Here is a 13,067-nt window from a genome sequence, read left to right as displayed (position 1 = left end):
CGGGAGGAGGAGGAGGAGGAGGCGGCGGCGGCGGCGGCGGCGGAGGAGGAGGAGGAGGAGGAGGAGGAGGGGGGAGGCGTGCCTGGCGCTGCCCCGGGGCCCTTCCCGGCCCGGGGCGCCAGCTGCTCCCCGCTAAGACAGCGGCAGCCTGCGCTCTGCGCCTGCGAGCCGGCTGCGTGAGCGGCTGTGCGTCCCCGAGCTCCGGAGGGTCTGCCCCCCGCAGCTGCGGAGGCGACAGCGATGCCGCGGGAGAGGGCGAGTGCCCGGCCAGCATTAAAAGGGGTTTTTCTGAGGGCACGGGGATGCACAACTGGAACAGATGGCTAATAGCACAACAAGAAAGCAGCTGCTTTAGAGGCCCCTAGAGAAGGAAAATAGCTGATCAGTGGGTGGCTGGGGATTGCCAAAACCGACTTGAAAGCCATGATGGGAGTAAAGGCATTTTAAGGCTTTATGGGAAAGGTAAAGGTTAGGCAGCTTGCAGGGAGGGGGGATTTCTCTCTGCCACGCTCGCAGGTCAGGAAGTAGATTGTGAGGGCGATGTTCGAACGAAGCGTCCCGAACGCTGTACTAGGGGCTGGCAGCAAGACGAACGCTGCAGCCTCTGCTGGCCACACGCTTGTCAGATGCTGTCAGGACTCCGGATGGAGCCAGGCACAGAAAACAAGGTTGGGAATTTTGGGCCATGATTTGCAGGATTTAGCAGCCCCTGGGGACACAAAGCGCACATGGAGTACTGTTTTGGAGGAGCAGCCAGCTGGATGGCTGAACGTGTCAGCTGTACACCAGGGTGGTTCAGAGCTAGGTCTGTGCTCATGCTGCCTCCTGCTTTTTTGGGGTGTTCTTTCTCGTGGCTGCTGAACGCTCCTGCTCAAGATGCATGTAGCAGGGGCGATGCTCCCCTCCTACCTGCAGGGTGTAAACTCTGCCCGCTGTCACAGGAGAAAAGAAAATAGCACCTGCATTGCTAGGTCATGTTCAAGGAGCTGCAGGCATGAAACAACGGCTCTGATCTGCTTTGCTTGCCAGCGGCTGGCCCTTAACAGCAGCGGTCTGGTTGGCAGAGGGAGGCTGGCTCAGCAGCTCGCTGGGCCATCCAGGAAGGGGGCTGGGATGCTGTCTGGCCCTGGGGCAAGGTGCCAGTGCTGCTCAGGACAGCTCTGGGCAGTGGGGCTGGTGCTCTCTCCCCCGCACTCAGCAGGGCCAGTGCTCAGCCCTGGAAGTGCCTTTCCTGACTCATGGGAAGGACTGGAGATGAAGAAGAACCATCTCTGTATGTGTGTGCGTGTGTGTGTGTGCATGCACATGTGTGTGTGTACGCACGATGGTGTGTGCACACCTAGGGCTCCAGGCGAGATGTGTTGGGTACCAGCAGCCCAAGGGATGCTGCCCTGCACTGGGTGGGTGCCCTTCTGGATGTGCAGGGGATAAAAGCCACGTGTGTTGCACTGCCAGGTGAAAAACAGGGTCTCCCTTCTGGTTCTGGGTGACTGAAGGGCAACACTGTTCTGCACAGGCGGCAGGACTTACCGTGAGAGCTGCTGTGAGGTTGCCGTGGGCTCTTCCAGGAACAAGGAAATCGGTGATAACCCTTCAACTCTGCTCGGTAAGCAAGGTGCGTTCCTCTAGCACACGCCATGAGAGTGTGCACACACGAGGACGGAAAACTCCCGCGTGAGACATTACTGCACACACTGGGGAGAGGGCAGGAGCGACCCCATGACGTTCCTTAGTCACACCACTGTTTGCTGCAACAAGTGGAAGTGCCTGGGGCAGCAATGAGTGAGCTGTGGAAACCCCTCTAGGAGGGATGGGGCTGACTGCAGTGGAGCGGGGCGGGGTGGGAGGGTTGTTCTGTTTGAGGGGCACGCGCCGTTCCTCTGGAGCGTCTTTGGGCTTGGACTAGCCCTGAGCAGACCCTGAGGGTAGGGTTAGAGGTGGTTCCAGCACGCTGAGGGAGGGACAACGCTTGTCCCCCCCTTCACCTCTCTGGGAAATCTCTCCCGATGGATTAAGCAGTTGGCTAGTTGTGGCAGGCTGAGGATGCTCTGGTGGGCTTAGCAGCGGCCAGACAGCATGACACTGGCCAGTGTTGGGTTGTGCCCATGCTCCCAGACTTCTGAAAGCCCCTGCAGGATCCGTCCCATCGCTTTGCAACGCTGGTCCCCTGCCCTACCCTCCCGTGAGCCCTCCGTGCCTGCAGGTCCCTCAGCCCCACTTCCCCGACGGAGCCCTGCCTTGGCTGCACCCCGTGGGCCGCTCGGAGAGGGGCTGCTGCAGCACAGCCGGGATGGCACCGAGGTGGGAAAGCCTGGGGCAGCCCCTCTGGAGACTGGGAGAGGCTGGAAAATCTCCTTGAAAAGGCTTTTACTTTCCTCAGCTTCTGAAGAATATGAGTCACGGGCTGAACAGTCCCCTTCCTTCCCCTCTGCCCCCACGGCCCCAAAATCCCCCGAGTGGGGCCTGCAGCAAACACTGATTCAGAAATTCATGGTATGAGGCCCTGCGGGGTCAGATGCCTCTTTCTTTTTCCATCGCTTAGCGATGAGGAGGAGCGTGGAGGAAGAGAGGCCGTGCCCAGGGGCGCCGCTCTGATCCCGCCGCTCTGCCGGGCGGGCGGCCGGAGCGCTGCCCGCGGGGGCCGGCGGTCCGAGCCGCCATGCTGCGCCTGGACGGGCTCTCGAGAGCAGCCGCCTCCTCCCCGGTGAGCGCGCGGCGGTTGGCGGCGGTTGGCGGCGCGCGCGAGGCGCGGCGGGGCGGGGCGCGGGGCGGCGCGGCGCGGCGCGGGGCGGGCGGTGACGCGCGGCGCCGTCATTTCCCGGCTCCGCGGGGTTTCTAGGGACTTTCCGGAGCGGCGGGGCCTTTCCTGCCGCCGCCGGCGGCCCCGCTCAGCGCCGCGCTCTGCCCGCAGGCCGCCGGCCGGCCCCGCGCCGACATGGAGGAGCACTACCAGCCCGTGAGTGCGGCGGCGCCGCCGCCGGGTGGGACGTGGGGGTCTGAGCCCGGCCCCCTTCTCGCGAGGGAGATGGGGGGATCTATGCCTGTTGCTGGGGGGCAGGAGATGGGGGTCTGTGCCTGCTCCTAGGGGGAGTGACATGGGGGTCTGTGCCTGCCCCCCAGGTGGGAATTGGGGTGTGTCTGTGCCTGTCGCTGGGGGAGCAGGAGACTGGGGTCTGTGCCGACTCCTAGGGGTTGGGAGATGGGGGTCTGTGCCTGCCCCCTCAAGTGGGAGATGGGGGGATCTATGCCTGTTGCTGGGGGGCAGGAGATGGGGGGTCTGTGCCTGCTCCTAGGGGGAGTGACATGGGGGTCTGTGCCTGCCCCCCAGGTGGGAGTTGGGGGGTACAGGAGATGAGGGGCTGTGCTGGCTCCTAGGGGTTGGGAGGTGGGGTCTGTGCCTGCCCCCCAAGTGGGAGATGGGAGAGTCTGCGCATGCTCCTAGTAGATGTGACATGAGGGTCTGTGCCTGCCCCCCAAGTGGGAGATGGGAGAGTCTGCGCATGCTCCTGGTAGATGCGACATGGGGGTCTGTGCCTGCCCCCCAAGTGGAAGATGGGGGAGTCTGTGCATGCTCCTAGTGGATGCGACATGGGGGTCTGTGCCTGCCCCCCAGGGTGCTGGGGGTCCTGGCCCCAGCAGCTCTCACGCTCAGCTTCTCCCCTGCCCCCAGTGCCTGGATGGGATTGACTATGATGACTTCAATTTCGGCTCCCACATGATGGAGCAGAAGGAGCCTCTGATGGAGACGAGTAAGGAGCCCCATGTTGTGCCTCTTGTGGGGGTCCCCAGCTCCAGTGGGGTTTCCCGGCAGGCTGACTCACACCCAGCGGTTCCCCGCAGTACTGTGTCTCCACTGTCCTGGCTGGGAATCCCTGCCCCGGGCTGCCCGCACAGGGGCTGTCCTGGCCCCACTGCTCAGTCTCCCGGGGACTTAAGGTCAGACTGAGACGTGTCCCCAGTGGCTCCCCGCTCTCCTCGTGCCAGAGCACTACCTGGCCCTTTCCTCCTCAGCCTGTGGCTCTGGCTGCTGCTCCCAGATGGGCTCTTACGGCAGAGAGGCTGGGGTGTCCTACTGTGGGCCTGTGGTCCCCACACGGGCCAGACAGGGCCCCTTCACCTCCAGCGCCATCCTCACACCTCTAACATCATTACTGGGAGCGGGGTTTGGTTATCCTGTGTTTCTCACTGGTGCCTCTCCTCCCTGTCCTCCAGCGGAAGGTCCCTACCTCGTTATCATTGAGCAGCCAAAGCAGGTAAGGACATCGCTCGGGTAGTGGCAGGTGTAGCTGTCACCTGCTGCACTTGCAGTATGGATGCGGCTCTGCCCTCCCTGGACTTGGTGCCCCATAGCTCTGGCCACAGGGGCTGTGGGGACAGGCGGCGGGCTGATCCCCTGCTCTGCCTCCTCAGCGTGGTTTCCGATTTCGGTACGGCTGCGAAGGTCCCTCGCATGGGGGCCTGCCGGGAGCATCCAGCGAAAAGGGACGCAAGACGTATCCCACTGTGAAGGTGAGAGCTGCTGTAGGGAGGAGATGGGGCAGCGCTTTTGGCTGGCTTGTGTGGGCAGTGATGGTGGGGGGAACGCCTTGGAAGAAGGAAACGATCTGTATATTAAGAAGCCCTGTACATTTTGTAGTGTTTAGGGAATTGGAGGGTTGAAGCAGAAGCTGTGACTACCATGGGGAGGGAGTAGCAGGGACTTTTGGAGAGTCCTGTGGGCTCTCCAGTGTCCTGCCCTTGCCAGCTTGATGCTGCCTGAGCGCAGGGGAGTTGTGCCTTCCTTTCATCTGTCTTCTCCCTGCAGATCTGCAACTACACAGGGATGGCCCGGATCGAGGTGGACCTGGTGACCCACAGCGACCCTCCGCGGGTGCATGCCCACAGCTTGGTGGGCAAGCAGTGCAATGAGGCTGGGAACTGCGTTATGACTGTGGGACCCAAGGACATGACTGCTCAGTATGTACAAGGGAGACCTAGTGTTGGGCCTGGGGTGGGGGATCTCTGTCGGGTGCAGTGTGGCTGGAGGCCTGTCTTGTGGCTGTGGGTTGGAGAGGAGAGGGGTTAATGCCTCCAGGAGCAGGTTTTGCTGGACTGGGATGAGAATGTTTAGACAAGGTCATAAATACAACTTTATCCCCTCAATATTTTCCCTAGCTCTGAGTCCAGCGCCCACAGCTATAAAAGTTTGTGCCTATTTTGGGCTCCTGTCCTCATGGTTGCAGCTCCTGCTGCAACCAGGAGCAGCCTCTGCTCCATCTTTGCAGAAAAACTTTGTAGCTAGCCTATGTCTTCTGGGCTTATTTGGTAACCCCAGCAGAAGGCTCCCTACACGGCCAGCTGCTGCAACTGATCCAGGCAGGCTCCTAGCTGGCTCTGGTGGCTTTGTGCCCAAAGGTTGCCCTATTTGAAAAAAAAAAAAAAGAAAGAAAAAATGAAAAGAAAGGAAAAAAGGGGGTGCTATATCTCCATCTTCTGCTGGAGTAGGGCAGGAGCTACAGTCTCATTACCACTGTATATGTAGCTCCTTGTAGCTCTTATAAGTCCAGCCACCTCCTGGGGGATGGTAAATGGCTCAGCCTCGTCTTGTTTGCATCCATGTGGCCCCCAGCCCTCTTGGTTCCCCTGTATGGACTTGCTACCTCTGGGAGCCCAGCTCTCTCTTGCAGGCATTAGCTCTTTCCCAGCATTAAGGACTTTCCTGGCTACTCCTTCCTGGCTGTTCTTCCCCTCCCCACTGTGGGTGCTCCTCTTTGCCCTGTGCATGTTAACCCCTTGCTGTCTGTGCTGCACCACTCTGTTTTGGCCAGCTCCTTCCCAGGGCTCGGCAGCCTCTGTACCTCTGCAGCAGTCTGCTCCCTAGCCCTGGCTCACTGAGATCACAGCAGGCTTTTCTACCCCAGGTTCAACAACCTTGGTGTGCTCCATGTCACCAAGAAGAACATGATGGAGATCATGAAGGAAAAATTGAAGCAGCAGAAGATGCGCAATAGGAGTCATCTGCTGACGGGTGAGGGCTGCCTGGGGCCTCAGCAGACTCGGTAGTGGGGTGGCTGGGAAGGAGTAGGGACCTGGTGCTGTGGGTTTGAGGAGCTTGTGGGAAGGTGAGGGTACAGCTGGACAGGTAGGGTGGGCATAGAGCTGGTGTGTCAGTCTGGGGGAAGGGCTAGGGGACTTGGAGACCTTTCCCCTCACCTGCCTTGACTGTAAAGATGGCATCTTCCTCTGCCCTGGGCAGAAGCTGAGCTGCGTGAGATTGAGCTGGAGGCGAAGGAGCTGAAGAAGGTGATGGACCTGAGCATTGTGCGGTTGCGCTTCACCGCCTACCTTCGCGACAGCAGCGGGAACTTCACGCTGGCCCTCCAGCCTGTCATCTCGGACCCCATCCATGACAGCAGTGAGTGCGGGGCCAGATAGTGCTTGGTGGGGGACAGGTTGAAAACAGTTGTGGGAAACCCTGGAAGAGCCTCTCTTGCCTGCCTAGGTGCTGTCCTGGGCTTTTTCAGCCTGGTGCTTGCTCAGCCCCAGCTCCCTGCTCTCACTCGTGCCCGGGGAGGGTGACTGGGGGCAGTTCCCATGATGCAGCCTTGGAGACTGTTGGATGCAGCTCTCTGCCTTGTGCCCAGGACATGCTAAACCCTGCTGGCTGTTTCCCTGAGTGTGTTAAGGGGTGAATAGACTCCATCTGGCCAATTGGTGCCAATGCCCAGGCTCCCAACAGTACTGTGGGCAGGCAAGGAGAGGACAGGACAGGGTAAGGAGCTCACAGACACACTTCGTCTGGCATAGGGGCTCTAAATACTTCTTCACTCTGCAGAGTCCCCAGGAGCTTCCAACCTGAAGATTTCACGGATGGATAAGACCGCAGGCTCAGTGCGGGGAGGAGACGAAGTCTACTTGCTGTGTGATAAAGTTCAGAAAGGTAAAAGGTGTTTGCTCCTGCAGAAACCCTTCTGGGCGGGTTGCAGCAGAGGGTATTTGTGTCCGAGGGCACTGAGGCAGTCTGCCGTTCAGGTGGAGGGACCGTAGTGGTCGGGGGAGCGCGCCCGCTGAGCCTGGGCTGTGCTGGTGAGACGGGCCGTGCCAGGCTCCCCTTTCCTCCCCAGATGACATTGAGGTGCGTTTCTATGAGGATGACGAGAATGGCTGGCAAGCCTTTGGGGACTTCTCCCCCACGGACGTGCATAAGCAGGTACAGGGGAGACTGGGGGCGGCCTGCTGTGCCTGGTAAGCAGGTGGGTGCCCTGTGGGGTTGAGGAGCGCCCATCTCTGGCTCCAAGGAGCAATGGGGTCCAATGTCCTTTTGTCCTGCCTGCAGTATGCCATTGTCTTCCGCACACCCCCGTACCACAAGCCCAAGATTGACCGCCCCGTCACAGTCTTCCTACAGCTGAAGCGGAAGCGAGGGGGTGATGTGAGTGACTCCAAACAGTTCACCTACTACCCTGTGGTGGAAGGTGAGTGGGTGCCACACCTGGGTGCTACTGGCTGCTGAGATGGGACTGGCCTGCTCTCCTTGCCTCCCTGGGGCTCAGGCCTGTCCTTGAACCCTCTGCCTGTGTTTCTGCTTACAGATAAGGAGGAAGTGGAGAGGAAGCGCAAGAAAGTCCTGCCCCAGTTTCCCCAGCACTTTGGTGGGGGCTCACACATGGGGGGTGCTGGCGGGGGCGCTGGGGGCTTTGGCTCTGGCGGAGGTGAGTCAGGCTGTCTTTTTCTCCTGTCCCTGCACCCCGTTCTGTCTGCCACAGCCTGGCCACGGGCCAGAAAAGAAGAGCAAAGCAAAGCTACGTGCTTGCCTGTCCTCACCCATCTCATCTTGGTCCGCAGGCGGGAACCTCAGCTACCCCTACTCACCTGGGCTGGCGTACAATAACATCTACTCGTCTGGCCCGCACCCTGTTGGGGGCTACCAGGGCGGCGTGCAGATGAAGGCTCCCGGTACGGACGGGGACAGGGGCGACAGGCAGGTGCCCACGGAGAGCACGTACTGCCAGGAGCTGCAGAAACATGGTACGAGGTGGCTGGAGTTGAGCAAGGGCTGGGAAACATCACTTGGGGCTGGAGGGAGCCTCCAGAGGGGCAGCCAGCGGCTGCGTGTGACTCAGGCTCAGGACCTGGCTGAAGACCGCTGTTCTCCCTGCCCTGGGATGCTAGAGGGTGGATGGGGCTCTCGCTGCTGCTCCTGGAGCTGACGCCCTTCTTCGCCTTCTAGCCCAGATCTGTCACCTGTGGATGCTGGCACTTGCCCGTCGCAATGCCCATGCCCTGCTCGACTACTCTGTCACTGCTGACCCCCGCATGCTGCTGGCAGTCCAGAGGCACCTGGCTGCCTCGCAGGATGAGAATGGAGACACGTGAGTTTGCAGAGCTAAGGGTGTGAGGACACCCAGGGTGGGAGAGTGCCTGAGCCCTGCTGGCTCAGAGCTCTGCTCCAGAGGGCAGGGACAGTGTTGTAGGGCCTTGGTGGGATGGGGGGTCCATCCCCATGGACAGGAGCGGGTGGGGAGGATCTAGAGAGATGTGGAGCTGAGACAAGGGCTATCTTCTCTCTTTCCCCAGGCCTTTGCACCTCGCTATTATCCACGAGCAGACAGCTGTCATCAAGCAGCTGATTGAGGTTGTTGTTAGCATCCCCAACCAGCAGATCATCAATGTGACCAACAACCTGCAGCAGGTACAGTTCTCCCAGGGCAGCCCATTGCCATGGAGAAGGCCTGGAGGGACTATCCTCTACCTGGGGCTTGCCCCTGTTCCTGGATGCTGAGGGCTGGGGTCTCCTGCTTAGGCCCCGTGTGAAAGGCAGAGGGAGGCAGCAGGGCTGAGCACAGTGGGTCCGTGGTGGCAAAGAGAATGGTGCTGTGGGACTCAGCTTCTCCTGCAAGTGCTCATGATGGTGGTGGTGCTGTCCTGCAGACACCACTGCACCTGGCAGTCATCACCAAGCAGCCTCAGGTGGTCCAGCTCCTGCTGCAAGCCCATGCTGACCCCACCTTGCTGGACCGCTATGGCAATTCCCTGCTGCACCTGGCACTTCAGGCCGGCGATGAAGAGATGCTGAGGACACTGCTGGCCCATCTGGGCTCTGCTGCCGCTTATCTGCTCCGTCTGCCTAATTTCCATGGTGAGCAAAGCTGAAAGGGAAGGCCAGAGGGACAGGGAGTTAGCAGGGTGGGGAATGGTGCTGTTGAAGGCTTGGCCGGAGGCCACTGAGCCTCTCTCCCTGTTGCAGGCCTCCTACCTGTGCACCTGGCTGTGAAAGCAAAGAGTTTGGCCTGCCTGGACCTGCTTGTCAGGAAGGGAGCGGGCATCAATGCTGTGGAGAGGCAGGGTGGGCGGACCCCGCTGCACCTGGCTGTGGAGATGGAGAACTTGAACATGGCCACCCACCTGGTGAAGAAGGTACGGGACCGGGGGCCCAGCCTCCTTTCTCAGGGGTTGGTAACTGTGGGAAAGGAATAAGCCTGAAGCACACTGAAAGAGGGGGGCAGAACCTCTGCTGGCCCTGGAGGAGGTCCCCTCTGCTCCGGGCTCTGCCCTAGGGGGTGAGGAGTCTAAGGAGGGATGAACAGCACCGGAGTGGCCCAAGCTCACGGCCTCATGCATTTTTTTTTGTAGCTAGGAGCAGATGTGAACAGCCGGACCTTTGCTGGGAACACCCCCCTGCACCTGGCTGCCGGCCTGGGCTCCCCGACCCTCACCAAGCTGCTCCTCAGAGCGGGTAAGGTGCTGCCCTTCCTCCCCAAGCGCTGCTGCAGGGCACTGTGCTGCTCCAGCTGAGCCCTGGCCTTCGTGGGGCACAGGGCAGGGGCTGTGGGGAGGGACCCTGCCGTGCCTGCCCCGACAAGGCTATGGCGCTGAATGACACAGGCAGTGTGGGAAGCTTACTGGCTCTAGTGGGAGTCCCGTGCCCTGGGCTCACACCCCTTTGCAGGCAGGTGCGGGCCTAATGCACCGTTCGGCGGGCTCAGTGCATCCCTTCCCAGCAGGGGCGGACGTGTGGTGTGAGAATGACGAGCCAGTGAGCCCGTCGTCGTCGGAAGCGAGCAGTGACACAGATACCGACCCTGAGGAGCAGGAGCTGGGGATGGAGCTGGAGGAGCCAACCTCCAGTGCAGAGCGCAGCTCGGACCCCGATCCCACTGCTGAACGGGCATGTGGGGAGGCAAGGCCCAGGCAGCGCCGGTGCCACACACCCTTGGACCTCACTCGGAGCCAGAAGGTGCGGCGTGTGAGGGGTCAGACCGCATGAGAGCTCGGGCTGAGTGTTTTCAGGGGGGCTATAGGCTGAACGGAGGGCAGAGCTTCGGGAGATCCTCTTGCAAGGATGGCTGGGGACAGACCAGGCCTGTCTCTTGCTGGGGAGCTGGAGCCAGCCTTGCCCAGACCTGTCCCCTCTTGTGCCTTGGGGCAGGCCAGAGTGAGAGGGCTGCGTGCGGCGGTGGGATGCACTGGCCTGTGCTGCAGTTCCAGCATGCTGCTGCACTGGTCTGGCAGGAACTGGGGCAGTAGCCAGACTGGGGTGATCTCTGCACTGGGGGATGTTCATGCGCATCTGTCTTCCAGGTGCGGGAGATCTTGCTGCAGGCCTCACAGCAGAGCCCCGAGTGCGAGCTGCCTGCCGCCCCCCGGCCAGGTGAGTAGGGGCCTCTGCCCACGCTGCGCCGAGGCAGGGCAGGCCCCCTCCTGCCAGCGGGTGGCTAGGCAGCATGTGATGGAGGTGTATTTGCCCTGCAGGAAACGTCCTGTCCCTAGACAGTGAAATGCTCCAGGGCTTGGAGCAGTTGTTAAACCAGGACTGCAGTGGTTCAGACTGGACTGAACTGGCCAAGAGACTGGGGTTGTGCAGCTTGGTGGAGACCTACAAGGACACACCTTCCCCCAGCATCAGCCTTCTGCGCAGTTATGAGGTCAGTGCCTTTCCCAAAGTGCCCCAGACCACCCCTTTCCTCTGCCCCATGGCCAGATGTGCTCACTGCTCATCATTCCCCAGCTTGCAGGTGGCAGCCTGGGCGGGCTGCTGGAGGCACTGGACTCCATGGGGCTCAGCAAGGTTGTGAGGATGCTGCGCAAAACGGAGACGCTGGAGAAGCTGCAAAGCACAGGTATGAGGACAGCTTGGGAATTGTGGGGGGTGGTCCCTGCTGCCTGGGCCTGGCCTCTCCCTGCTGACTGCACCCTGCGCTTGCTTCGCAGAAATCAAGGAAGACAGTGCCTATGGGAGCCAGTCGGTGGAAGAGGAGCAGCCCCCCGCCCTGGCCCTGAAGCCGTGCCCAGCGCCCACAGCCGAGCTGCCGCACAGCCAGCAGCAGCAGGTGCACTGAGCTGCCCGGGAGCCTGGCAGAGACTCACCGTCTGGGGCACAGGGTGCCTGTGGGGGCCCCGCAGCTTCTATGCAAGTGCCTTCTGGACTTGGGGCTTCCCTGCAGCCTGCTGCCCGGCTGCCTGGACTCTGGGGGGAAAGGATGCAGCCCCCTAGGCTGCTTTTGGCCCTGGGCTCTGGCCCCACTCTGCTCTTATTTAATGGTCCCTCCTCTAGTGAATAAAGGGGGACAGTTCCCACTAACATTTGCTGTCCATGTCTCTGGCCTCTGCCTTGATTGGGCAAGGCTTGAGGCAGGGCACTAATCAAGCAGTACCAAATGGTGCCTGTATTTCCCCTGTTGTGTGGGGCCCTGCTCTTTAGCAGAAATATGGCCACCACTGCCCTCCTCAGCAGCCCATGGTGCTTGGGGTGACAGCTGGGGCCCAGGGCTGTGCTCAGCCCAAGCTTTCTTCTGGAGCATGGTTGGGAGAAGCCACAGCTCACACAAGAACTGAAGAGCACGTTTTTACTTCAGTAACCGACAGAAGAAGCTGTACAAAGTTGTTTTTTGTTTTTTTTTGTTTTTTTGTTTTTTTTTTTCCCTGCCCCAAGCCACCTGAGGCAAGGGTGGGTTTCTTCTCCCCCCCCCCTTTTTTTTTTGCAATAGACTCAGAAGAGCAGAATAAAAAGTTTGACACATTCACAAAGTCAGTGCTGAAACCAGCTGAGTGCCTGGCAGCCAAGAACAGTGCCTGCTTACAGCCTCCCTCCCCAGCCCTTCTGCTGTTCCTGGTCACTGGAGCCCTCTGCAAGCACCCTTAGTGTTCCTGCTGTCATGACTTAAACACCAGCGCTGCAGGACGGCTGCCCCTCGTTCCTTGGGACTAGCATCCCTGCTGCCAGGGCACAGGAGCACCTCTTGCCTGCCTTACGGTGGTATGGGCTACACCAGCCTGCTGCTTACCTTGGCGAAGACGGATCATGCAGCAGAGGAATGGGCTCTGGCCACTGCTTCTCCTTCGCTAGCACTTCTGCCTGCTTCTGAGCTTTGGACCATGCTGCTGGCTGCATGAGAACTTGCTAGTAGCCTCTGGGCCCCTTGCACTAAATACCTTGGAGCACCAGCACCAAAAGAAGGAAAGCCAGCTCCAGGCTCTGCCAGCCCTAGCAGGCAGGGGCAGGCCACAAGTAAGTGTACTTGCCCAGCCACCTGAGCCCTGAGCAGGGGTTCATCTCCCAGCCAGCTTGAGAACTAGCTCTGTGCTCTCCCTCCCCACTAACTGTAACAATACTTACATGCTGCTAGCTAACCTGTTGGGGGCACTACGCCTACACCCAGCTAAAGCAGGAGGGGGCTGGGCCTGGTCCCAGCTGCTGGCACTGTGCCCATGCTCACGCAGCACCCGAACAGCACCCTGTGGTGCTGGCTGATAGTGCCACTTGCCTCAGGCCAGGCACTGTGCTCTCCTGCTGTGTGCTCGGCGCCAGCCGGCGGTAGGGCCCCGCCAGGCCGGTCTCTCCAGGAGGGCTGCTGGTGCGGGAGCTGGGAGAGGAGCGGGCAGGCTCACACAGGCTGGCCAGGGTGCAGCAGGTCCCCTTGGGCTTAGCTGGCTGCTGGGGGAAGTGCTGTCTCCCCTGGAGTCTCTGTAAAAAAACAGCCCCTTCTCCCCTCCCCTTCCCCCAAACAAGTGCAGTGTCTACAGGAAATGGCCAAGTTTGTTTTGTTTTGGTTTTTTACAGTTCCCCAAAAGCATCAAAATTATCCCTC

At 60.5% G+C, this 13,067-nt stretch overlaps 1 protein-coding gene across 6 annotated transcripts; it reads left to right on the top strand.

The window, feature by feature from the left end:
* Positions 1–1,446: 1,446 nt before the first annotated feature.
* On the top strand, positions 1,447–12,006 carry NFKB2 (nuclear factor kappa B subunit 2). Of its 6 annotated transcripts, none has more exons than XM_085312175.1 (24): positions 1,447–1,606; positions 2,516–2,704; positions 2,912–2,956; positions 3,671–3,749; positions 4,213–4,253; positions 4,411–4,509; positions 4,805–4,956; positions 5,901–6,007; positions 6,236–6,394; positions 6,815–6,919; positions 7,104–7,189; positions 7,316–7,454; positions 7,572–7,691; positions 7,825–8,007; positions 8,210–8,351; positions 8,557–8,671; positions 8,911–9,118; positions 9,227–9,396; positions 9,613–9,715; positions 9,981–10,216; positions 10,561–10,630; positions 10,732–10,904; positions 10,988–11,099; positions 11,191–12,006. In XM_085312175.1, the coding sequence occupies exons 2-24, from the start codon at positions 2,660–2,662 to the stop codon at positions 11,316–11,318; spliced, it is 2,817 nt and encodes a 938-aa protein (XP_085168301.1). In that variant the 5' UTR covers positions 1,447–1,606; positions 2,516–2,659; the 3' UTR covers positions 11,319–12,006. The 6 variants fall into 6 exon arrangements, with proteins under 6 accessions (XP_085168301.1, XP_085168303.1, XP_085168304.1 ...); XM_085312177.1 differs by having other exon boundaries at positions 1,447–1,615; positions 2,543–2,704; XM_085312178.1 differs by having other exon boundaries at positions 1,447–1,615; positions 9,984–10,216.
* The last annotated feature ends 1,061 nt before the right edge of the window (positions 12,007–13,067 follow it).

Source organism: Rhea americana, unplaced genomic scaffold (assembly GCF_003343005.1).
Source record: "Rhea americana isolate MKP2758 unplaced genomic scaffold, rheAme1 scaffold_36, whole genome shotgun sequence".
Classification (NCBI taxonomy): domain Eukaryota; kingdom Metazoa; phylum Chordata; class Aves; order Rheiformes; family Rheidae; genus Rhea; species Rhea americana.
This window is presented reverse-complemented; position numbering and strand designations above follow the sequence as displayed.

What these genes read in the sequence shown, in the direction of transcription:
- NFKB2 (XM_085312175.1), top strand. Translation starts at nt 2,660, where the DNA reads ATGCTGCGCCTGGACGGGCTCTCGAGAGCAGCCGCCTCCTCCCCG. An exon ending in TGGAGGAGCACTACCAGCCC is followed by an intron (nt 2,957 to 3,670) that starts GTGAGTGCGGCG and finishes CCCTGCCCCCAG; the next exon opens with TGCCTGGATGGGATTGACTA. An exon ending in GCCTTCTGCGCAGTTATGAG is followed by an intron (nt 10,905 to 10,987) that starts GTCAGTGCCTTT and finishes ATCATTCCCCAG; the next exon opens with CTTGCAGGTGGCAGCCTGGG.